The following is a 27,031-nucleotide window of genomic DNA, read 5'->3' as shown; positions in this document are numbered from 1 at the left end:
CAGTCAAATAGATTGAATGTTTATAATAAAAAACACATAGGAAACAAGCTGAAATTATGAAAATAGTGTTGGCAGATAGCGTGAAAGTGGCGTAAGAATGAAGTAAAAAAATCTTCAGATAACACATGATAATTGATAGAATATAACATTATCTCTTGTTGCTTAAGCTTTTCTGGCAAATGCGAGTCGCGCCTATGCAAATGAATTGTCATAGATTACTATTGTTTTCAATGTAATATAAAAGTATATATAAATAAATAAAATGGAAATTAATAAATTATGACACTGCTGGTTATTGTGGTTCAATCACTATTGACCACATTCACATCAAAATGGCTATACATGTTTCGAGAGTTTAATTGTTAGTAACTGATTTTTTTTTGAAGGCGATTGACAAAATTTCATGATGAATTTCACCAGTTCGGACTTCCATTGTCTACTATATAAAATGATTTGAAATCCCTGAAACAACTAAAAAAGAAGAATTAGAAATGAATAGCTGAAAATAACAATTATATTAAGCAAAATAAACCTGAAATGAAATAATAGTGAAATAAAATACAAGTAAAATAGAACCATTGAACAAAAATAAATGAAAATAAAGAAAAGAAAAAAGAAAATAAAAAGTTTAGAGATTCCAAGTCATGTTAGTTCACGACGTTTCGATTGTTAGTATCTACAATCGTCTTCGGGTGATGACTTCGGGTGATGTTAGTAACTGATATTGGAAATGTAATTGAAAGGTATCCTTGTAATTAACATCAGTAATATCTAACAATGGTTCTGGCTGGAAATTGGAGTTGGAAAAATGACTTGAAAGTAAATAAGAATTTTGGATTTTCTACTGAAACTCTCTTTAAAAAAAATATATCTTCAGGGGAAAATTTAGTCTTTAACAATTTTGATCATAGCTCCAGTCTAATAAGTATTAGATGCTCAGGCACAACTAAGAACACTCAAACTAATCAAACTAATCAAACATCATGTATATGAACAGACAAAATACTAATCTTGGTTTGTTTTTTTCAATAATTCCAATCCATGAACAAATAAATAAACATTGCTGGGAAAATTTCATAAGTGTTTGAAAGGCTTATCAATGTCTAGTGGGAAATCCATTTAAGTTGCATAACTCGTCTTGATATATGTATATTTAATTCAAAAATAAATTAGTCATAAGGTCAGAGAAGTGTTTGATATTAATATATTATGTGATGGAATCGGACGATTCTTGATGAAAATTCATAAGGTATTCAAGAAACACTTTATTTTCAGATTCATACCAAAATGTATACCAAAGTCCAATTTCATGTAAGATTGTTAATGAAAAAAAAATTCCTTATGTTGCCAACTAATGTCACTGTTTGATTCAAAGATTTCCCAGTTTTCATTTCATACTATATTTTGGACTTTTATCAGAACCTACTTGGAATATATCACGAATATCTAGACTCCTTTTATAATATTTGAATTGATTCTAGAATCTGAAGAAGGAAAAATACAATTATCAGCTTGGAACTAGCACTTGCGTATCTAGAGGTATGTTAATCTTATTTGAACTTTCTCGTTTTTCAATTTGTGAATGAATGTTAAATATTGTGAATAAAGAGACAAAAAAACAACTATTTTGAATACAGCAGTATGAGAGACCTTATTCTTAAATATAGCATTCCCATCCTATTTTAAAATTTAGTTATATTGGTCATATCATTTAAAGAAATGACACAAAATTATTTTAAACTTTTGACGCATATATTCAAGAGTTAGTTGAAGAAGTGATTTCTTTTGATAAACATGATGAAAAAAATTGTTGGGAAATACCTTGAAACACGAAGCCCTGTATAACAACTGCACTACGTGTCCAATGCTTGTCTTGGAAGCCTGTGGAAAATGTGGTTCCAATCTCTGTACTACAAACATTACCAAAACTTTTCTGGATAAGGCTGAGCCATCTTCTAGAGCTAGCAGTACAAGTTTTAATACTTCCTCTTGCATCGCTGAAATAAATTTTTTGGTCAATTATGTTTGAGTCTAACTGGCGTTCAGGGTGTTATATTTTTTCTTTTGTTCTACATGAAAATTTTATAATAGCGTACAGAAATGTTTTTGAAAAAAATATGAATAAATCTAATATAAAGAAAATTTGTTGCAAAAAAGTTTTCAATGAGGGTAATGGTTAAGAATCTGTTTAAAATCTGTTTTTTCCGTTAACCAGCTGTCACCCCCATACGAACGACAATTCTCGAAACTTGTGCGAGCTAAGGATTAACGAGGTCTTACCTTTCAACGTGTGATTCCACAAACCTTAGTTTCTTTATTTTATTTATTTATTGCACAGATTCACTCCTTTTTGTAACAGTATAAGCATCAAATAATAAATATTTATATACAATTTAAAAATTTAAGAAAACACTACAAGTGTCAAAATAAAACTCGAAGTGAACTCAAGCACTTGAAATTGAGTAAAAACGCAAAGATAAACATAATTATAGATTATACAATTCAAAATACAGAGACAAATGGTGAAAATAATATAAAGGATACATATAAGTAATGAGTGAATCATAAGTATAATTAATTTTCAAGTCCTTCTCAGAAGATAGGCCTATACCTGTGATCTCTAGATGCAGGTTTTTTGCATTGAATATTCTAAGAACGATCAATAGAAGAGATCATTCCATTTCGGCCGTATTGTCCCACATAAACACTATTACACTCCGGACACTTAAGCTTATAAACTCCAGATTTTTCAAACTTGTCGACCTTATCTTTGGCATTGAAAAGGAAATGAGATAACCTGGCATGTGGTCTGAATGCTACTTCCACATTGTTTTTTCTGAAGAAACCTGCGATTATTTCTGTTCTTTTTCCAAAATATGTTAGCGTTGCCCATTTCTTGATTCCTGGTTGTTTGACCTGAGGAGGATATATTAATCTGTGAGTGAATTTCCGGCTTTGTTTCCTGACTAACTTCTGGATAGTATCTGCGTTGAAACCATTATTGTGACCTATCTGTGTAATTGTATCAATTTCCCTAGCTAGATTGTCTGCAGACAAAGGCAGTGAGAATGCTCTGTGCAACATTGAATTGTAGGCTGCTAATTTATAACTGTCTGGATGGAAATAATCGCTTGGGATAGTGATGTCTGTATAGCTAGGTTTTCTGAAAACATTGAACTCGAATTTATTCTGATTGTGTGTAATGGCCAGGTCTAAGAAATTTATCTGTTTCTCTATCTCTGTTTCGAGTGTGAACTGAATGTTGCTATTGAGATTGTTCATGAATGTCATAAATTGGTTCAGCTGTCGTGTAGTATCTCTGAAACAGGCGAGAATATCGTCTACATATCTGTACCAAAAATGAATATGTTTTTTACCCAGGTCGGAGTTTACTATAGTGGTCTCCAAGTTGTTCATAAATATGTCTGCTAAAAGTGGACTAAGGAGTCAGCCCATTGGTAAACCTGAATCCTGTTTATAAAATTTGTTGTTGAACTGTAGGTAGGTTTACACTCTTTATACGGTATGTTGGAGAACATACTTTTACATCGAATGAAACTAAAATTGAATTATGTGGCGTGGTTTGGTTCCTTATGTTTTCTACTAAAGTCAGTGAATTTTAAATGCCGTGAGATGGGACGAAATTGGTAATATTTTTGAACAACTTGTTAAGACGTATTACTAGTTCTCTTACCGGACTATTTATATACGAAACTACCGGTCTTATGGGGTTATCCTCTTTATGTGTTTTTATCAGGCCATACAGTTTAGGGCAAGAGGGGTTCATGTTGGTGATTCTCCGTTTCTCTGATTCCGTGAAAATGATTTTAGTATCTAAGAGGAAATTATTCAGTTCATTTTGACTATTTTTCGTCAGGTCTTTCTTGATGATAGTAAGGTTTTCATCTCGAAACATATGAACATATGTTTCTCGTTCAAGGATAACAATGTCATTCGATTTATCAGTTTTCGTGAAAATAAGATCATTATTTCTTATTTTTTGTTGTATAGTTTTTATTATGCCTGTTTCTCTACTGTTTGATAAAGAGAATGGATGGTTCTGAATTACTTCATTTATCTTGTATGCCCCTATTTCTCTATTATCTGTCTGTTTCAATGCAATAGCTGTATCTGTTATCAACGTATCCAAACTATTTTTATTAATTATTGTTGGTGTATATTTCGGCCCCTTGGACATTGTTGAAATTTCCTCTTTGTTAAATTCTACTTTGGTCAAGTTATTGATTCTTTCGCTGAACGGGATATCTGGTTCAACTGATTCGCAGTGTATGATATGTTCAATCATGAAAAGTCCTTCAGACTAGGAAAAAATGATTCGACGTTTTCAAACCATTCCTTGGCATCCAACCACAAGTTTTCGAATCTAAACGATACGGAAATTCTGCACTATGCAAGGAAGGGTTGCAAACTCAATTATTTAGAATCCTTGGAAATCCACAAGCATAAACATTGCGGGTGCAACCGGTTGAATGATCAAATCGATTTAATTTACTCTCCGGTTTTTAAATTGGCACATCCGCATTGTGAACTGTAAATTCAGGTACTCAATCAAGTCAAGTACATCTATTTCTATTAGTACCTACAGGGATGGTATATAATGGCGAATGTAATGAATCATTGTTAGTTTATTATATGAGTTTGAGAATGTCCGTATAGGACGAAACTGCAGTAATGTTAGTTACAAACAAGCGTGGTAAAAAACATAGAAATTTTCATTTATCTTTTCATTATGATATCCTACCACATAGTAACGGCTACATCCATCAATTTGATGATTGCTGATGTGTATATTCATTTTATAAGCACAGAATCCCAGTGATTTGTATAAAAAGGTGACAAAATAATCGAAACATATTCCAAGTGGGAAACTACTAAGGCAAGATACACCGTTCTCACTGAATTGATTGATAATAGTTTGCAGTTTCGTAATATGAAGCCTTGATGTATTGACAGCAATATGATTTATATGATCTACAAATCGCAATTGCTCATCAAAGATAACTCCTAGATCCTTCATTGAAGAGACACGTGTTAGTTGATTACCATTCAGAGATTATGAGAACTTCACAATCAGAGAATTAGGGATAAACTGCTTACCAATTCAAACGGGTCTAGATCCTTCTGGTCGGTAGCTAAAGCCATTAATCAAAACGTTACAAATTTCACACTTTCACCACTAACACAAGCGGATGGTTCAATCACAAAACAGTGATAGAAAAAGCCAATGTTCTAGCTGAACAATTTGCGTCTCACTCCACAGTCGATTTTCTGGGAAAGGCACTACCCACTATTCCTACACAATGCCAGAAATTACTTTTTGACGTATAGTCAAAAGGCGTCTGGTCCTGAAGTACCCATCATTGTACTTAAAAAGTGCGCCAATGAACTCGCACCAATATTTTGCAGACTTTTCAACCTGTCTTCTTCAAAACTCCTCCTGCAAGACTAATATCGGTGAGGTTATAATTCGGCGTGATATTAGCCGGGGAAGTGGTTGTTTTCCGGCAGGCATTTACCAGAACCTACGGTGTAGGTAGTTGGGATAGATGAATATTTCAAAATTTTATTTCAAATTATTTATTTTCTAGTATATTTGTATCTCTTCTCGATCAGTCTTCACACACTGGAAATCTCGGATTGACTGGTTTCATTGTTAAATTGATCAACAGGAACAATATATCCCAATCTTGTAGGTGTACAAAGTCGATTCACAGTTATATATGTTTTCATATCTCCTCTATGGATCAACATTTGTTCGGAAATGGTGAAACAGAAATATTAATAAATATTTTCCATTACAATAGCTTCATGTTTATGATTTTTTTCATTCTTGAAATATTGAATGATCTCCGAAATATTTTATTTCAAACTAGTAAGTATAAGTATACAAAGACAATTTTTCATAATTCCAATTTCTCGGACATACCATAAAACTGAAACATAACTTATTCCACTGGGGCAATCAATAAGCTTATTATATCAAAAGATGGTAGATGTTCAGAGAATACCTGTGAAATAAAAAATAATGTATTCAAATATCAGCTTGTTCTGAGCTTTTCACTTGACAGTTTACAAAACCGCAACATATGCTTAACTATAACAGCTTCTTCCGTTGTGTTCAATACTCTAGCTATTGTGTGAGGCACACAACCATAACACATGTCATAGTTTTGTAAACTGTTAAGTGAAAACCTCTTGATAATGTGCTATTTGAATATGTTACAATGAATGGTCATCAAGTATCAGCCAGTTCTATAACATATAGAAAAAATAATTTTAATTTTTTTTCTCAGTTTACTTTGTGGATGTGGATAACTTCACACCACAAGTGATAGAATTATTAATCACAACTCACCACTATTTTTTCCACAATGTCATAAATTGGCGGTTAATATAAAAGCTAATTGATATATCACAAATGTTATGTTTCTGTATATTGTAATCTTCACAGTTCAACTTCATTAGGTTTTTAGTGATTTATTCACGCAAATATATAAGGCTGTATACATAGTTATTGTATTTATTATTGACTAAATTTATGACTGTACTAATTGGTTGGATTGTAGCGGTTGGTTGGCGTGAGTGGTTCATTCTAGTCACTCAGACTACTGCTATGAGAAAATTTGCTCAATTTCAGCTGTGGAATTTTCGTATTTTGCTATGCATCATTCGATCTGTACTAGGAATTGCAAGTCAATAAGTAAAAACTTGTTGATTATTAGTTCACACAAATTTCACTTTCTGAGGATTGTTATTTGTAAAGAGGCAAGAGATGGTCAATGAAAAAATACTCATCACCTGATATAAGAAAAATTGTAGTGCACTTTGACAACCTCAATCTGTTTATTATAGTATAGTAAAAGATAACAAATATGCTTAAAAAATAATATACATGCCACAAGAAAATGAAAGAAATAAAATTTACAGTTAGCCTTTGGATAAAGGTTATCATACTCTATAATGATAGATTCATAAGAAATAATATAATTATTAGCTTACCGGGTCCTAAAAATTGACATCCTCTTGCTCTCACTGCAGCCCATAAATTAGCAGATAACTGTTGTGGGTTTTGGTGCTGTAAAATTAACTCAGTTACTGTGCGCTCGCCTAGAGACCTAGCTGCTCGCATTGCTCTTGTCCTCCCTTCATCTTCTACTAGCTGGCAGTTAATTAAAGTAACTAGCTTCCTCTGCATAGGTCTCGAGAGAATGCTTCCACTTCCACAAACACTTCCACTTGGATGGGGTTTTAAATATAAAGCAAGATCTTCTACACATTTTTTACATTCCAAGTATTGGTCTAAAAATTCTGCAGGTACTACTTTACAATCAATTTCATAATGTGCGCTTCTAATGTTTGGTCCAACAAGTTGTAAAAGTGCAGAGTTGACAGGCAAAATTTCAATGTCAATGCTGATGTTTGTTTGGTCAAATGGGCACTGCTTTCTGTGTAAATGGGAGAGACAACCTCTGCATATTGTATGTCCACAGCCCAAGCTTATAGGACTGCGGAGCTTTTCGTCGAATAAGTTGCAACATACTGGACATGATAGGAACTCTGTCCATTGGGGTGCCTGGATGGGCATACTAAAATTCAGAATTATCATTATGTTAACATCATCAAATTGAATTGTCAAAATCAGGTGATAATCACTTTATGATGCCAATGTGGCAAGATTAGATTGCCAATGTTAATTTTTGAAAAATGGAAATCTCCATGAGTTCATAATATACGAAAATGGCATTTACCTTGATTGGTTTGCAAAAAATATTCACATTATGGAGTACTTTGGCAATAGATGATTCACATTTGTTGTGAAATCCTCTAGCAGTTCTGGAAATCTCGAATGTCGAATGACTACGTCCTACGTCACAACATTGGGCAAGACGTCAAACCCAGAAGATAAAGCATTTAATGTTCTGTGTCAAATGAAAAAGGGGGATTTTTCAGGTTTGCCAGATTTCTTTTGTTTACTTTCTGAGTTCTTCTTCTTCTTCTCTTTTTGTATGGTCTTTGTTGTGGAATTAGCCGCGGTGGTAGTGCACTCGACTCACGATCGGAAGGCCGTGGATTCAATTCCCGCCTCGACCAGATATTTTTCTCGAGAGAATTTATCTGGTTGAAGCTGGAATAATTCTGCAACCGTGTTTGGAATCACACGTTAAAAGGTAAGACCTCGTTAGTCCTTAACTCGCACAAGTTTCTCAACTTCTGAGACTATTCGTTCGTATGGGGGCGACAGCTGATTAAAGGAAAAACAGATTTTAAAACAGATTCAAAACATATTTATATTCATTTGTCACTAGTGTCAATTGTCAACTTAGTTATTCCATGCAACTGCTTTCTGATTATTTCAGTAAACAAACTGCAAATGAAACTAAAAATGGAAAATACCATCACCAGAGACACATTCTTCAACTGACCATTATTGACTGTTACATAAAGTAGCCAAGTCAAATTAAAAGATTTCGTTTGGTTCACTGACATTCGGTCAGGAATTAATATTTGTTTGGTTATCTGCCGATTATATTGACTATAGAAAGAAGTTTCTCGGTAACATATTCATGATATAAAACAGAAACACGTGTGTTATAAAGACAATTTTGGAGGCTAATAAAATAGTTTTACAATGTTGTCACACTGAAAATGTTTCAAAAAGCAACTTATTAAATAACTGGTCATTCCGCATTATTAAATTTATAAAAATATCATGAATATTTAATTTGTGAATTTATTAAACAACCATAAAAATAAAAACAGCAATAAAAATTAATTGGCGCTCCGAGGCGACTTTATTGATTCCAGTGGCGCATTTGCTTTTTCAACTGCAGGAAAACCCGAAAAAACCTGCAGCTAGAGTATAGGTAACACTTTTCTTTAGAGCTATCGCGATCTGCTATATTCATTTCAATTTATATTTGTGTTCTGTGGGACGACTTGAAGACAGAAACAAATTATATAATTTCATTTCATTGTCACATAGACAACCAATAGATCATATATGTTCTGTGACCACGAACCATAAATCTGATCAACTCTATTTATCATCATATCTAGATATGCTGTGATATCATCCTACAATATCACAGTTCCGTTTTCGATATGGTGGTGGATGGTCGTGCCGATAGCGACCGTCCACAAAGAAAGTACGCGGATGCCCTTGTTGGAAACGGAATTCACTTCGTGTTATGCATATCCGCCGTTATATAATGTGCCAGCATCAAAATTAAATTGTTAATAGTTTCAATAATAAGTGTTTAAGTGTGTTATAATAGTAGTGCTCTCATTCACACCGGTTGGGGGCCGGGTAGATCGGATGTCCACGTGGGAGTGTTAAAGTAGAACACCTAACCTAAAAAAAACATCAGAATCATACTAGTTTTTACTATGTTGTAATAATTTTTTTTACTCCTATAAAAAAGAAACAAGAAATCGAAGTGATGAATTCATTAACTAACAACCTTCATTAAAATTGTATTGAATCACAGAATAGATCATTCTTCTATAAAAATATCTCTTTCAACAAAAACACAAAGTTCATAATACAGCGTGGCAGAAAGAATTAGTTAATAACAAAATATAGAAACTTGGGTTACGAACGAATGTTATGAGCAAATATATGTTGGATTGATATTCTATCCAATTTCGACTTTGGCTCAAGTCTTTTGCTCATCGTGTAAACAACAGTGACGTCATCTGTAGAATATGTATAGTAGCTACACATTCTTTACAAAATTTGTACCTGATAAGTATTCGTGTTTATGTGAATCGTTGCTTTTCTTCCAAAAACTCGATTACAATAGAGACGTCGGATGAGAGCTATGGGAATTCAGCTAAAACAAAAAAAATAAACAAACATTCCAATCGTTTGAATACAGTAGAATACTCAATAAAACCAATCAAATTTATTTTGGATCCTAACCTTCCCATGGCCGTAACAGATTTTAGAAAAATATCGCAGTTAATCACTGGTACCTGGTCACTACCAATTTGGAGAGCATGAAAATTTGAAGTTATATTGTTCGAAGTCATAAGATAGTCTGAATTCAATTTGAAGAAGAACTACTAGTATATAGAAGTATGTAGATCAGTTCAGAAAAATATTTTTTTATCTGATGCATACTCATTGATGTAATTGTAGTCAAAGTTATTCATTATTTTCAGATTCATATTGACTGTATCTACCTTCAATATTGACAAAAATCGTGATATGCACTGCAGAAAACTCGAAAATGGAGTAATATGATTGAAATATTAAGGTGAAGTAACAATGTGAACAATGAACATAATAACTGATACAAATGACAAATACACAGAGTATCCAACTAATGAAAAATACATTTGCTCCAAATGAAATTTTGATTTGAATGGGAAACACTTGAATTTTCTTGCTTCCAAATAATGTATCTAATCCTCAAGTGATTCAAATACCGAGAGAAATTTCTACAATCTCTTTCATCTTCTGAATTTTCAATTTCGAAACCGGCCTGCAATTTGAAATCATTTTGACCTTGAATCCAAATAACTTTGCTGGAGTCACTCGTGGCAAATTTATGGACATCCAGGAAAACCTAACTACTACCATAACTGATATCTACAATAATATAATCAACTCCAGAACTAGTAATGGATAATTATCAATATATAATGATAATATAAATTATGATAATAGAAAAATTACTTCAAATGTCTACCTCCTGATCAACAATAATGAACACAATTCTCAGAGAAAAGCATTGAGTATCCAAGTTTTCACAACTGGAGGTAAAGGAAATAACGATGCATTTGTCCATTAAATACCGATAGGAGTATGCTTTTTAGCGGGTCTGAATTTTCGAAATTTTTAATCGTGTGTTATAAAGAAATCAATGTTTTATTTGAAATTCCAAGCGATTTGAACAGCACAGCTGTGCTTAGGCGAGTGCTTGTTGAAGACAAAATATTTTAAAACTTAGACATATGTGTGTCTCTTAATTGTTTATTGATATTTGTTGATTCAAAATAGCTGCTGTGTCTAGACTCTAGTGTATAGCTGAGTTATAATAGAAGAAGAATTCGTTTTTATTGAAAACAATCAGGTTAGGGTATTATTTTGGTTTTGTGACGTTTGTTTATAGGTTAATAATTTTCTTGAAAATTTGTGTTGAAGATAGTCTGCTTTCATTTTAATTTATCAAATGAACATTAAAATATTTATGTTTTGGTAATTTTCATTTCAATAGATTCATTTGTTTGTTATATAGAAATGTGTAAAATGAAAAGATCTTGTAGATTCCAGTACTGAGAGACTGAAAAGCATTTCAGCATTAATTTTGGGAATCGTCTACACCATTATTCAGTTTTTTGTTTCAGACTCAGCCATGCATTCCGCTGATATTCAGAAAAAAATCGAGGAATATAATAATTTTATAGAGGTCAAACTGAAAAATGATCTGAAAGACATTGAAAAACTTTTGGATGACAAATCGGTAAAATTGAAAGACTGGCAAGAAGTGAAACAAGTATTGAAGACGGTAAGAGAATTCCGAGAAAAAGATAGAGATATGTCTGTTCGAGTAGACATAGGAGGTGGAGTGCTGTCAACTAGTGAGATAACTGATTTTGAAAGAACCTATGTGTCGATCGGTCTTGGGTATATGCTTGAAATGGATTGTGATGAAGCTGATAAGTATGCGGATATAAGACTAAGACTGTTGACTAAAGAAATTAACCACTTCAGAAATCTTGCTGTAGATGTAAAAGTACACATTAAATTAGTTCTTCTGGCAATTAATGAGTTACAGGCATCTATTAAAATAAAAAGTTAATTTTTTTATCACTTCTGCCTTTGAATGTATAATAAAATATATTTTTTCTCAATTAGAAAATGAGTTATTTTTTATAATGAATATTATTTTAATAATTTGTTGTGCACATATATTAATTTAGATTTTTAGGTAGAATGTTTTGATACATGGTCATATAATAAAGCTATAAATAAGTATATGGTAGGTAGATATGTTTATTGAATACAAAATGGCTTGCCTAGTCAGTCTAACTAAAGCAAACTCTGAGTGAAAGTAGATACAGTTGATCTATTGTGTCACAAAGTAGAACTGAAAATTTTCAATATATTCAAAGTTATTCAGGATTCAATTATAGTCCTGTTTTCTAAATTGAAAACACCATATAATGTGTATGAAACACCTTGTAGAGATTGTGAAGTGTACATTGTACATAACTTCTTAAAGTTAGAATTACATTCCATAAAAGTAACTGATATGGGAAAATATTCAATTCTGTGCCCTGTGCAGCAGTACATTACTATCACGAAATGTAGGTATTGTAATGATAAGAAATTAAACATAATTCACATAAATAAAGAACCAAACTTATTTAATACAAAAAAAAACAGAATTGTATAATCTATATCAAATTTACACATTTTTTATCGGATAGTAATAAACGAAAAAGATTACATAATATTATACAATGTATCGCAAAGAGTATCCATTAGAAGTAAGAGATAAAGAAATGGAGTTATCAAAAAAATGTTGGCCTTTAGCTAATGAACAAAACAGACAAAAACTTTCAACTCCAAAAACAATTTTGTTTTTATACTCGGTCAAGTTTTTTTGACAACCTTCCAGGCAGTGCTGCCAACCTCGAAGATCTGCAGGACCGTACTTACTGAGAGAAATTACCGTATTTTAAATCAAATTACCGCACACATAGAAAATCCATATATTAGCGAATTTAATAGTTTTTAAATGAGTAGTACTTTCGGACTATAATATTTTTGAAATGAAAGAAGTCATTTATTTACTCTAAATAAAAAAAGAACATCGATAATATAGCAAAATATTCGAAATATGTAACTGTCTAGTCGTCTATTGAAAATTCATCGTCAGTTACATGAAGCTCTTCTGTTTTTTGGGGTACATATTGGTTTTTGTCATACGTGAGACCATATCTTTGGTTGGGGAAAAGTTTATGCAACTTCCTCCTTCCTTTATGCATTGGCTTGTAAGAAGGCAACCATTTAGCGTACTGACAATTAACGAATTCCTGGTTTTCGTTTTAATCAAATTAACTTTGCTAAACTGTCTTTCGCATGCTGCGTTAGAATGAGGAAACGATAATATATATAATACAAAAGGCGACAGATTTATAAAAGTTGAAGTGCCTGCCTCATCTTTATATTTAAACAGTTTTCCCCAAAAAATGTCAATTTCGTCGTTCAAAACAGTGTATCCTTGAGGAAAATTGTAGCTTGGAAGTAGCCTCCATTCATCATCTATTAGTTGTGCAGTATCGGGTTTGAGAGGTCGAGGCATTTGGTTTAATATGTCCACCAAAGATGGATAATTTTCTCGAATCTGATGGGAAATGACATTTTCTGGAGAAAAAATATGTAACTTTGACAATATAGGATTATCAAAGTCATATCTTTTTTTTATTTCAGTGCAAAGCACGCTGTAAAATTGTTGACAGCGGCTGTAAAAGTGCTGCAATAAATCAGGTCTCTGAGAAATTTCAGGCTTTTTTATTTCATTAAAAATCTCTACTCCGAGATACATTTGATTTGTTGGTAAAAAGTTTGGTTTGCCGGATCAATTACTGATAGTCGGTCGTATTTACATATTGTCGGTGCATGTAACAAAGTAGAAATTCCCTATAAAAATTTCTAAAAACTGTATCTATTTTAGAAATTACTACTTTTTCTGATTGAAAATATTGGTTTGAAGTAGTAACTTTTGGCAAAACCTGATTTAAAAACAAAAAACACAATTTTGTAAATAGATCATGTAGTGCTTGGTGTACCTGCTCAATTGCCAGTAGACGTTCGTCCAACAATTTTGATGTAAAGCTGATGACCACTGTTCCAATATTCTTTTCACTACTGCACTTATTTTTAAATCGGGGATTTACCGATTTATGGATTTTATTTTAAAATCCTTGAATTTCTACTAAACCTAACGCATCTAACGGTATGGCATGAAACTTTCAACAGGTCACTATGATGGCTCGTTCAACCTACAGGAATCTCTTCGCCTACAGGTGCCTATAGGTTCAGCCACCATCGAATACTTACGATGCCTACTACTGCTGAAGCATGATAGATGGCGCATCTGCCGAAGAATCTTTGAAAATGTATACTGACGTACAGGATGTACAGATGTACACCATAATATAATTCTTCTACACCATAATAATATTTCATAAAAGGAACGGTTGTATGAATTATGTTTAGTTTCTTATCATTACAATACCTACATTTCGTGATAGTAATGTACTGCTGCACAATGACACGATATACAGTACGGATTTTTTCAAGAGTACTCCGATAATTCGGATATATATATATATATATATATATATATATATATATATATATATATATATATATATATATATATATATATATATATATATATATATATATATATATATATATATATATATATATATATATATATGTTGAAATAATTCTCATTTGTCATCCTCTGGCGATTTTTGTTAAGTATTCGGAAGTCGTCTGACCCTACTCAGATGACTTCTTAGTATATGTGGGTATAATGATATGCTGTTACATATATACCGTTGGTGATTACCTGAATTTGGTACCTGTATGTTTTGGTACCTGAGTTCTTCTTCTTCTCGATATGACCAAGCTTTACAAATGTACTGTTTTCATTGGTTAACTATGTTTTAAATATTATTTTAACGAATCTGAATATGTCTTCTTATTTCCACTTTTGATTATTATTTATTGTGACAGAATCAACAACTTGAATATGTCGAGTACTTCATTTTGGCTTGAGTCTTTCCATGAGTATTATGATTCAGTCAATAAATTAACTTAGACTATCAACACATGATATTCAATTTCATTTGACATTTGTCAAAATATTGCATTTCAGTTGAAGTTGAGATTTTATTGGAGATGTTTAAAACCTCGTGGTGGAATCTGACAGATTTTTTGCGCGGCTCAATACAATCAATCAGATTGCCTAGTTTTTTGGTAAGTTATATTTGATAAATTATATTTTTGAAAAAGAATGTTTTTGGCTTTCTACTACTCCATCTCGATACAAAATATGTGGGAATCTTCCAAAAAAAGGGGAAGGAAAAAATCAATTTTAAAACAAGTAACTCTATACATGGATGTGTAGATCATGCTAAGAAGTAACTTTCAGATACAAACTGGAAAAAACCTTCCTGAAACAGCTTCTTTCATATAAACATTGAAGTACCCGAAAGAAAAATTCTTCCGAAACAAATACTTTCACATGAACACTGAATTATCCAAAAACACTTTTCTCTACTTAGTTTGTATTCCAAACATTCGTTGTGGAATTAAATCAGATATCATTCACAGGATTTCTACACAATATACTAAATGAAAGGTAAAACATTCACTTACATGGAACACTGTCATCCTCACTGGTTCAATATTTGTTTGAGATTTATTCAACTCAATGAATTCTACTCGTGATTTCATTGATTTAGTTTGCCTGAACCCATATTGGTAAATATTTTGGATTTATATTTCAGATTATATCAAAACAAATATTTACCTACATATTTCGTTTTAGTTCACTATTCATTTCTTCAATTTCCGTTATATAAATAAATATATGCATGATATTATGATCTGGCAACAAGTCAGCTATCCTGAAATGTTTCAAGTATTAATTTACCTTCTCTGTGGTTCCCCGCTTTCTAAAATTATCGTCGAATCGAACGACGAACGACACACAATGAGCTACTACGTCAGAATAAAGATCATGCCGAGATATTTGTAATTACTTTTAGTTCGAAACGATCGCTTTTATGGTGGTGTATATTTACCTGTAACAATTGAGCCCAGAAATAGGCGCAGCTATCAAAATCGTGAGTATGAAGTGTGGGTTTTGTTTATTTCATAAAATGAGTTCGAAAACGAAAATTCAAAAAAGTCGAACTCACATTTGGAGGAAAGGCATGTTTATTTTAGGAACATCAAACACATTTTATACCTATGAGTAGCTTGCATAAGTATTTCATGTAAAGGTAGTATATTATTTGTTTATGCTTAGGAATTTGTAGTGAATATGCTGATGTGGATGTTACAAACAAGTTTACAACTGAACGTGTACCATAACCACAATTTGATTTAATTTAGCAATCTCAGGGTGACAAACCCCTCTAGGACTGGATGAAATTAGAAAGGAAGAAACCAGTAACATTTATGGATTGTTGTTATATTATTTCACTATACCTATCAAAATTTATATTTAAACTGAATAAGTATTAAGAAAAGTCAGCGGCGTTGCCACGTGAAACTTTAGTTCTCTTATCATATACAATGAGTCTAAGATAAAAAGGACCAGTAATGGAAAATCTCAAACCGTAACAGATACAGAGTTTGATAAATAGGAGAAAGTTGTCCATTTAAGAGCTTATTTAATTGACATGTTAGATTTACTAGTTAAGCGGTTATGGTGATAGGTTATCAAAAAGGTTAACTCTTACAGGGTGATTCTTTTGCAGCGAAAACTAAAATTATTGATTGTTTTTTGGAGATGAAATTTCGGCATAAAAATCCGAAAACCCCATTTTGTACAGCTCGACAAGTGGAAATACGAAATATTTTTTTCTCCTTAATAACTTCTCAAATAACGTCAGGAAAACGAAACCGGCGAATTTCAGATTAAATAGTTTTGTATCATATCAATGGAAATTAAAAAAATGGAGTTTAATGCAATATTGAGGCCTTCCAGTGAGACCTTCCAGGTCTGATCTGAGCTTTATAAAGCATCTGAATTTGTCGAGGTGTGTACAGTTATCTGGTTCGAAACAGTGTTCCAATAAGCTACTGAGAAAAGGCTTTTGCAATTCCAGCGACATGATTGTGTCCATATTGGTGTCCATTTTAACCCCCAATAAACTTATCGAAGCATCAAGTGGAATTGTCTGACCTGATATTATTATATCCGGTTCGGAGACATTCATCTTTTGGGAGAAAATCGATGCCTGGGTTTTTGTGGCATTGAATTGAACCTGGTTACTTTTACTCCAATTCGAAATTACTTCTAGATCCTCATCAAGATATGCAACCTCCTGCTGCCGGTGAAGTTGTGCATCCACAAGCCCTGTCATTTGATACCTATGTTGAGATATAATCCGCCATTTTGTAGCTGCGGCCATCTTGTAATTACAATTATACAGAATTTATTGATTTGTATTGTCATCAAAACTACATGTGTGTACCAAATATCAGATCAATCTTTCAACAGGAAGGAGATTAAACTTCAATTACTAAATTTGCCCAAACAAATAAATAGGTTAAGCTAAATAAAACCGTTTAATAATTGAAAGGCTGCGTAAAAATGGAATTTTATATTTTACAGTGAGCCTACGTAGTATGTGTTAGGGGTCAAATACTCACAACGAACTTTTTCATTTTTGTAGCATAATCACCCTGTATTTCGAATAGTAAGGCTGATTCAACCAACTTCTCTTTGAAATCATTGCAGAATGGGTCATATATCTAAAGGGCGCTTTATCGGCATTGTCGATCTAAAATTCCCCTAAATAGCTTATCACCGTAATTTCGTATGAATTGTTTTTCAAATAGTTTTTCTAAACAGGCTTTTTCAAGTAAGGAATTGGCGAGCTATTGTAAAAGATTTTGACTGATGTACATACGTAAATTAGTGCTGGTTGTGAGAATGCGATTTTGTTTATTTTCCTATTGGGATATCTAGCTTCTCATCGGGTTTTCATGTATTGGGTTATATATGCGAGAACGTGTTTAGTAGATGAACAAGGCGGGTTCTGGCGCACTTCAAGGTCGTGCGTCGCTGGTAAGTGTAAGAAACTTTAGTGAGTGGAAGAGAGAAACGTGTGACGTAATCGATGCAGGATGGAATGAGTTTCGGAGAGATTCAAAGAGCGTGGGCGTGTGTATTTTTTTGTATTTGAGAAAACTGTAAACAGCAGTGTTCGATTGATCACGCGAGAGTTCTTTTACATAAAGTCTACACAACATCTTTTTATATGTATCACAAAGAAAAGCTCTAATTACCAATACAAATAAGTTGGGCTTCAAAGACGATTCTGGAGACCTGTGTATCCTGGGACTTATCCTGGAATTGGTGGCATAAAGATAAGTTTTATGTTTGTATCGTTTCCAACATCGATAGTCAGGCCCAGTACATTTTAATTCTCTTATTGCTTTCACAAGCAATCGTTCAAGCGAAATCCAATTAGGCATTACCCTGTTTGAAGAGAAAATAACGACGGATATTTATTTATAGTGTTTTTTTTTAATTTATAATTGAGTTTACTGAAGTCATGAAGTTCCATTTTGTGGTTTGTTGAAAATTACGAAATGTTTGGAAAAGTATGTTAGCCGAAATATAGATCTATACGGAGGTATGAAAAGTACTAATTAAGTGTTACAAAGTTTGATATCAAAAATATCGTCATAAGTGTGTCAAACAATAATAATTTACGTGAACATTGACGTTCCTAATTCCTTTTTACTGGGTCGAAATGAATTGTCTCTGAACCATTTTATTTTGTTCATTTCATAAATTTTGTCGTAACCATAACTGGTTTGGTTACGACAATAAAAGCATACCGCCTATTCGAATTTGGTTTGTATGGTATTCTCGCTCATACAAATTCACTGTTTGGTGATTTATTTTGTGAGTTAGTTATTTGACATGAAATACTGATTGGTTTAAATCACGTGGGGCTCTTTTTTTTCTTTCACAAATTATGACACGCTCACTTTCTGAATTAGTCGGCGACCAATCAGTGGTTGAGTTCCTGGAAACCGTGGAAAATAGGTAGTCGAAGCCGCGTGGTAATATATGATACAACATTGGCAAATGTATTTTTATTACAGTATATTAACTGAGATCCTATTTTTCTCAACGAATTGAGCTGCTTATTTCATCACTCAAAACCTTCCTACCAAAGTCCTGTGAATGTTGAGCAGTGGCTACTTCCCAAAATGGAGGAAACCCTTTGGTTTTTATCATATTCTAACATAATTTTTGGATTCAAGTGAAATATGCTTGTAAAACAAAACTTCTGTTTTTCAGGATCTGGTTAAGAAAGTTATCAGTGGAAAAGAAGTAGAAGAAATAGTGACTGCCTTAACGTTGAAAGAAATTATCAATGGTGGAGCGATATGAATAGAAGAACGAATAATGCGAGTGAGTTGAAAATACTATACAAAAATAACAGTGTTACTGACGATCAGTTGTTTAATATTTCCATAACTATTTTCGAAGAAGTCCGAAGGTAATCCATTATTTATATAGTGCGGACGTAAATAGTCTTCTCCCTCTTAACTTTCGAACGGGGCAAGATATCAGAGTCGAACAAAATTTTTGTAAAAAGGAGTCATTTTCGGTACTTTTCAATAGGAGGGGTCCCGTGACATTTCGTATGGAAGGTATTCCAATTCTCTTTTTTTGAATTTCGATATGCGGTTGCGGAGTTTATTGATTTGCTACTAGGAATTTCGTTACTCCGCCTATGTCAGATTTTTTAAAATGAATGTTCATTGGAAAGAAAAATGAATCAGTACATCAGTAAAACAATCTATTTTCGAAGTCATTTCTAACATTTGGGAATGTTTCTGTGGTAATATGCTAACATAAGTTTCAGTTTGATTTCTCGTATACATTACGTGATTACGTGTTTCACTATATAACAGCTTCTTCAGGAGTGTCTTCACCAACTTCATGCCTGAAGACAACCTGAAGAAGGTATTGTATAGCAAAACACGAGTTGCTTTTTTGTAGAACTGTTTAGTGAAAATCTCACAATCAAGTGTTTTTTGAATAAGATATTAAAAATTTGAGGCAAATTCATGCATTCATGTTTCCGAAGCTGTTTTTCCAAGATGTGTTATGTGTTGTGTTATTCATAACATCTTTTTTTTATAGATATTCGATGGTTTTTTATATTAAAGTGAATAATTTTTTATCTTGGGTAAACAACTTTTATGTGATGACGTTATCATTGTTTTTATTTGAATGCAATATCCTATATTTTCCTATTTCTAGAGTTACCTACAAGTTGCTTTCAAGTAGTGTTCTCCCAACATTACGAATTATTCAAGCCCAACAACTCGATATTGTCATTCGAATCTGGAATTATTTAAGAAAATATTTGGTATAACAGTGATAATTTCATTTCATATACATTGTAGGTGAACGACTTTGTCACACGAATTCCGTTTAGATAGAGCTTCAGTTGGTTAACAGAAAAACAGATTTTAACACAGATGTTTCAGTCTCCATTACCAGTAGTAAACATTATCAAATTTATTGCATTTAAACTACTACATTTATGTTAGTGGTGCCATTTTATCTACCATCTGAAACATATTTCATAGGCAAACCAGCCTCCATGCTCACGTTTCCAACTGATTGATCCGTTGTTTCAGATGAAAACAAGTGTTCTTCAGTCATCACTAGAATTTTTAGGATTATTAAAAGGCCTACAAGAATACATATTCTATAAACAATAAATACTATGAATTTCTTCATATGAAGAACAATACTTTCATTTTAGACTCTGGTGGGGAAGGCAACCGGTGGAGAAGAGGTCAAGGACAAAGTGGAGGTCGAGGTCAGAGAGGAGGTCGAGATCAGAGTCGGGGTAATGTTGATGTTGGAAATAATGCAAGAAGAGGAGATAGACGTCGAAGAACTGATGATCGTTTAGAACGAGAAGAAAATTCTGACAGTGAGTTCAACTATGTATTTTAATCGACCAAATAACATATACGGAAATGTTTCGGTGTTGTTACCATTTCTTAATATAATTATCATCCTGACCGTAAACAATATGTAAAAATAAATACAGAACAAAACCATGAAGAAATTGTTGAGGTCAGAGTTCCACAGGAAACGGTCTTGGGTCCAGTTTTATTCTCCATATTCTCAAATTTGTTCACTTCAAACTCATATGGAAAAATAATAAGTTTTGCTGATGACACAGCTATCGTATACCGTGGGGAAAACTGGATCGATCTCAAACAAATAGTTGAAAATGACCTCAAGAAAATAGTAACGTGGTTTGATCACAAATTGCTGACAGAAACTACAAGGAAACTAATTTTATATCTTTCGCTAATAGCAGGAGTGGTTTGCCACATTTTGATAATCTGGTCATCAAAGATGATACAGGGAAAACAAGCCAGATAATGCTTGTTGAGAAAACAAAATACCTAGGTATAACTATAGAGAAATGCCTTAGGAGGTATACTCATGTCAACTCTGTTACTCGCACATTGAGAAGCTTACTATTCAAATTCGAATATATTCAAACAGTTGTTAATTCACTAAAAATGAGAATCAGTTATAATGCACTTGTATAATTTAGGTTGAGGTACAGTATACTTGGTTGGGGTGGAGTTGCGAAAACGTATGTGAAAAAATTTGAATCATTACAAAAAAAGTTCATAAAAATGATGTACCAAAAAAATTCAACCTACCCTTTAGACACACCATTCAGAAAGGCACTACTCCTCGATATAGCTTTACTTCATAGATGTTGTGTCATTCCAATTCAGAGGAAAAAAATGCAATTTGTAGATCACCGATATTCCACCAGACACAAAATCAATGCAAATTTTAAAACAAATCCGGCTACAAGAACCCTAGCAAAAAGATGTCAATATCCTGCCAACTGATATTAAATATGAAATCAATAGCACAACATTGTTCAGGACCAAAGGGAAAAACTATTTGCTTGGTTCAGATAGAATGGATATTCGTAATTTGATTGAATCAAGTTTCCAACTGATTGATCCATTGTTTCAGATAGAAACAAGTGTTCTTCAGTCATCACTAGAATTTTCAGGATTAGAAAAAGGCCTGCAAGAATACATATTCTAGAAACAATAAATACTATGAATTTCTTCATATGAAGAACAATACTTTCATTTTAGACTCTGGTGGGGAAGGCAACCGGTGGAGAAGAGGTCAAGGACAAAGTAGAGGTCGAGGTCAGAGAGGAGGTCGAGATCAGAGTCGGGATAATGTTGATGTTGGAACTAATGCAAGAAGAGGAGATAGACGTAGAAGAACTGATGATCGTTTAGAACGAGGAGAAAATTCTGACAGTGAGTTAAACTATGTACCTATTTGAATCGACCAAATAGCATATACGGAAATTTTTGGTTTTGTTACAATTTCTCAATATAATTATCATCCTGAGTCCCAATCCAGAGTATGTTTTATAGAGTTGCTTCTTGATTTTGCCTGAAAGTGGCGCGGTGGCCATATTAACTGCAGACAAATCTTGTGAATAGTTGGAAAAAATTTTGTCCTTTCGGGGTACTCAAACGTATCACTCAGTCTGAGTTATCCGGCATTGACGAGGAGCCAGAACTCCATAACCGGTCAGTCGGTGGTCATCGCGGCCAAATGAAATTATTGTCAGTTTTTCATTTTCCAGAAGTTATTTGCAAATAATCTTCCAAACATGATGGGTTTGTTATTTTCCTATCAAGTATCTTCTATATAAAGTTTTAGGTCTTGCATGTGATGCAATAGTTTGAAGTTTGGTATTTTTACTAGAGCATTAGAGTACATTTTTATTCAATTTGAATAATTATAAACAAATTTTCTTGACAAGACAGGCCATATAGATTCGTATTGTGATATCTTCTCCCATTTAAGGAATTAAAAATGACATATTCATTTACTAATTCAAAACATCCAAAACAAACATTCGAAAATCATATTCAACTTCATGGATAATATTAAATTGAAAATTTTGTTTAAACGTGGTTGACAAAGTTTCGTGGTGTATTTCATCAGTTCGGACTTCCATTGTATAATATAATATAAATTGATTTGAAAACCCTGAAAAAAACAAATAAAAAATTAATAAGATAAACAGAAAATAACAATTTTATTAAACAAAAACTGAAATAACAAGGAAATAAAATACAAGCAACAACCAAACAACTAAAAATTGAAATAATAATAAAAGTTGAAAAATAAAAATTGAAAATTATTATTGACAAAAAATGAAAAATAAAAATTAAAAGATTTCAAACCAAGTTATGTCACGACGTTTCGATTGTTAGTATCCACAATCGTATCCATGATCAGTTATCACCCGAAGACAATGGAAGTCCGAACTGATGAAATAAAAATTGAAAATTGATCTCCAAAAAACGAATTGGAACCATTTATATTCGATACATAATACAAAGCGGACTACACAATATTTTCTACACCAAATATCGTTTGTTATACAGCAGATTACAAAACAATATAAAAAAAAAACACCCCATGGATCACTAATGGCCTGATAAAATCAATAAAAAAAAGACGAACTCTGTAAAAAGTATAAACAGAACCCGGGTGATAGTGAAGTGAAACAATGTCTTCTAGAATATAGAATCCGACTCAATAATTTACTTAGGCATACGAAAGCCAACTACTATAAAAGTGAAATATAAATAACCAAAATGATGGGAATGCATTATGGAATACGGTGAAAAAAATAAGTTCGTCAGACAATAAAAATAATATTGTTGAAGTAATAGTAGAGGGAAGAGAAATCATAGGGCACAAAGAAATGGCCAATGAGTTTAATGCATTTTTTTATAATATATAATTCAACTTTAATTTTAATTTAAATAACGTTTTATAATTTTGCATCCAAAATTATAAAACCTATGACGCCATAGAGCGTCACACTTATCTTGCAGCAAGATTATTCAATACCCTGCCAGCTGATATTGAATATGAAATCAATAGCACAAAATTGTTCAGGACCAAAAGGAAAAACTATTTGCTTGGTTCAAATAGAATGAATATTCGTAATTTGATTGATCCGAATATAACAGTTGAGTTAAAAGAATATGTTACCTATCTTGTTGGGAAAAATATGTGGTTCAAGGGAACACCGAAATAATTTAATATTCTTAATAATTTCTTTTCCCTAATCATTTCTTCATTGTATTTATCTTGTGCTTCATAATAAGTATATGGATATAGGATTGCAATTCTAAGCTCTTAGGTATAAATTATAAAAAGGTATAAATGATATACAATTTTTTTGAGAAAAACTGATTTTTTTATTCTTTTCTTAATAGACATACATTCATTGTAATTTTTGCATAGAAACACTATATGTACCTATACATGTGTATGTATGTATATGTATACATATAGTCATATGTGTAGATAAACAAATTACATTAATGTATGACATAAGTTAAAAGTAAGACCTCGTTAATCCTCAGCTCGCACAAGTTTCGACTTCTCGTAAGGGTGCGACAGCTGGTTAACGGAAAAACATATTTTAAACAGAAACAGATCAAAACATGCAATACTAAATAAATGAAAAAATTCTACACCAACATTATATGTAACTGTAATGTGTATACGATATTATTATACATGTGTATAACCTATGATTTATGTGATGGAATCGACGGATACTTGATTACAATCCATAACGTATTCAAGAAACTTTATTGTGAGATAAAGCGTTTCTATACTAGTATACACACGCCTGATGAAGCTACTGTATAGCGAAATGCGCGTTGCGTTCTTGTTAAACTGTTTAGTGAAAATCTCGCGCAATAAAGAATCGTTGCATATCAAAGATGAACGAGTCTTTCCGAGGCGCTCAGTGCTCAGTTGCAAAGCTAAGCTTCGATATCGAGTTACATATGAACCGAAACCTCCAGCTACTAAATAGTATAGAATATAAACATAATGCATATTTCAGACTTTTAGAATAAAGCAGCCAGGGCGAATAAGTTTGCAACCAACTATGACTTGAATTTACGCTTGAGATTAGCGGCTTCGGCATCTTTGGCAAAGTCTTAACTCTCAGGAGGTACCCAAAAATACGTTTAAGCATATCCAATTTTTGCCATTATCTTCAGGTATATTTTCGACCTTGGAGGAAGCAGCTTGAGCCAATGAATTCTGTGACGAATGTCTTTCGATCTTTTTTTCTTCATCACTTTCACTACTACTTTCTTAATTTTTTCTTTTCAAAGTTCCATAAACGAAAGTAATAAATACATTGGGTGCATCAAATTATGAAAATTGAAATGTACTCATTCAATATAATGTGCTTAAATAGTATATTCATAATATCGGAAGAATTCTGGTTTTCCTAATATTAATATTCATTATGAAATACAGTAGTATCAGTATAGTGGGGGAAGGAGGTCTAATATCGATCATTTTAGAAATAATGTAAGATAAAAGCAATAATTTTCACAAAACACCATTATTTTTTGTATTGTACATAAACTTTATTATCTTAAGAAAATAATAACACAAACAAATCCTTATATCTTAGAAAAAAATGTAAAAAAAATAAAAATGAAAACTCTAACTGATCGATATTATCCACCTATGGTCGGTTGAAATCGATCATAAATTTTTTGAAGCGTCTTCAACTTTCTTCTTGTCTTCTTTCTCCTTCAACGATTCCTTCAGTGGAGTGGACGTTAGTATTTGAGATTTTTATTTCCTTATCTTAGGGCGTGGTTTTTCTGTTAATTGGAGTGCCGGACGAAAGTCTTCAAAAGATGTGCACTCTAATTGAACGTTATTGTCTTCATCATCGGTGGCGTTATTGTCGAATACTTATGGTATTGCTGATGAACTATCACTGAAAAATGTCCTTCGTCGACGCCTCTTTTTCTTTGATTGAGCACGTGGCTGGCTCCATGTTACACTCTTCTAGTGGCGGTGTAACCTGTGACGCATACCGATTTCATTATGTCTGCTTGGTACATACGATGGGTCTGGATCTACTTGTTCGGGCTTCGGATCTAAATAAATTGTTCGGAAAACTCGTCCAGTTCGCTCGCTTCTGCCTGAATATAGACATTTGGTTCTTCGATTATTTTAGTAAACTCCTCTTCTCCAAATATGTTTCTATGTGTTAGGAATACACGTTAAAAGGTAAGACCTTGTTAGTCCTTAGCTCGCACATGTTTCTCAACTTCTGAGAGTTGTCCAGATTTAACGAAAAAATACCTTATTTTTGAATCCGTTCAAGCCTTTTTCTTTGGAAGTCAAACGATTTTACGCTTTAACAAAGAGCTCTGCAATGCCAGTTACCTCAATTATTGTTATAATGATGGAACTTCATATAAAGATAGCAGTCACAAATTCTCCTTCAGCACCCATACAGCACACAACAGTGGTCGTCTGACTCCTTTCGCCACTCGTTATCGCACCTACCTGTTTTCGTCCCTTTTCTGCCAAAATACGGCATATTCGAAAGCAAGTTCTTTGATTTTAGTTGGCGTTAATCCATAGAACATGTTTGACAATTTTAAAATGTGATTGGCCAGTTCAGTTTCCTGGTCAACATTTAAAATAGGCTTCCTTCCTAATTTTATTTTCTTACTAGGATATCTGTTTTTCATTTTGTCGCACAACGTAGCATATGGTACGCCATTCAATTTTGCGGCCTTTCTAATGGAGTGTGTCTGTTGATTAACCGCCTTGACAGCCCGCTTCATGTTTTCCTCTGACCGTGCAGAACGATTTGTCTCACAAGAACATTTTTTATTGGACATCTGCAAAGAAAAAATACAATAAGGGTAAAATCGATCACAGGCAGGTGATATCGATCATATTGGCCGAAATTACCCGCCGCGAGGGTAATTTCGGTATCCTTGGGGTACCATGCAACTAGTAGTGCTAAGGTAAAAAATTGACCAAAAATGTAACAAAAACTGCACAAAAAGTATTTGTGGACGTACACACTCGGCGTTACAATATAACTACTAGTTGTTGGTGTTGGTGATTAGCATCTACTTCAAGAGATGGCAGCACATTATGTATCATTTTATAGGTTTGTATGATTGCGTAAAATTAGGATGATTGATGTTAGACACTGATCGATATTCGAGTCTGCTCCCCTAAACGATAATAAAGAAAGAATACATACATAGAAACTTGCACAAACTTTGTTGGACTTCTTTCGTGGCGCGGACTATCTCTCACTACCACACGGACAG

The 27,031-nt window shown here is 32.9% G+C and overlaps 3 protein-coding genes across 6 annotated transcripts in view; 2 read left to right on the top strand and 1 right to left on the bottom strand.

The window, feature by feature from the left end:
- Nucleotides 1-7,929, bottom strand: part of roq (RING finger and CCCH-type zinc finger domain-containing protein roquin) — a 31,064-nt gene extending 23,135 nt beyond the window's left edge. The window contains exons 1-3 of the mRNA XM_023160380.2: nucleotides 7,770-7,929; nucleotides 7,021-7,607; nucleotides 1,822-1,997 (exon numbers count right to left, since the gene is read on the bottom strand). Coding sequence (XP_023016148.1) covers nucleotides 1,822-1,997; nucleotides 7,021-7,606 — 762 coding nt within the window. The 5' untranslated portion in view covers nucleotide 7,607; nucleotides 7,770-7,929. The remainder of the gene's footprint in view (nucleotides 1-1,821; nucleotides 1,998-7,020; nucleotides 7,608-7,769) is intronic.
- Nucleotides 1,220-11,888, top strand: LOC111505554 (protein UXT homolog). The gene is made up of 3 exons (XM_023160381.1): nucleotides 1,220-1,249; nucleotides 1,482-1,539; nucleotides 11,374-11,888. Exons 1-3 carry the CDS (start codon nucleotides 1,235-1,237, stop codon nucleotides 11,826-11,828), a joined length of 528 nt encoding a protein of 175 aa, XP_023016149.1. The 5' UTR covers nucleotides 1,220-1,234; the 3' UTR covers nucleotides 11,829-11,888.
- Nucleotides 11,889-14,886: 2,998 nt separating this feature from the next.
- The window catches only part of LOC111505552 (NFX1-type zinc finger-containing protein 1), a 42,590-nt gene continuing 30,445 nt past the window's right edge, over nucleotides 14,887-27,031 (top strand). The window contains exons 1-4 of one of the 4 annotated variants that reach the window (XM_023160377.2): nucleotides 14,887-15,025; nucleotides 19,101-19,214; nucleotides 20,584-20,757; nucleotides 21,965-22,138. In XM_023160377.2, the coding sequence (XP_023016145.2) occupies nucleotides 19,190-19,214; nucleotides 20,584-20,757; nucleotides 21,965-22,138 (373 nt within the window). In that variant the 5' untranslated portion in view covers nucleotides 14,887-15,025; nucleotides 19,101-19,189. Of the gene's footprint in view, nucleotides 15,026-15,739; nucleotides 15,898-17,698; nucleotides 17,853-19,100; nucleotides 19,215-20,583; nucleotides 20,758-21,964; nucleotides 22,139-27,031 lie in introns of those variants that run through there. The other 3 variants (XM_023160376.2, XM_074178919.1, XM_023160379.2) reach the window with 3 other exon arrangements.

Source organism: Leptinotarsa decemlineata, unplaced genomic scaffold, assembly GCF_025532065.1.
Source record: "Leptinotarsa decemlineata unplaced genomic scaffold, Ldec_3_MD MMD2_tig00004307_RagTag_RagTag, whole genome shotgun sequence".
NCBI classification, from domain to species: domain Eukaryota; kingdom Metazoa; phylum Arthropoda; class Insecta; order Coleoptera; family Chrysomelidae; genus Leptinotarsa; species Leptinotarsa decemlineata.
The sequence above is the reverse complement of the archived record's forward strand: the minus strand, read 5'-3'. Positions and strand labels throughout refer to the sequence as shown.

What these genes read in the sequence shown, in the direction of transcription:
- LOC111505554 (XM_023160381.1), top strand. An exon ending in TAGCACTTGCGTATCTAGAG is followed by an intron (nt 1,540 to 11,373) that starts GTATGTTAATCT and finishes TTTTTGTTTCAG; the next exon opens with ACTCAGCCATGCATTCCGCT.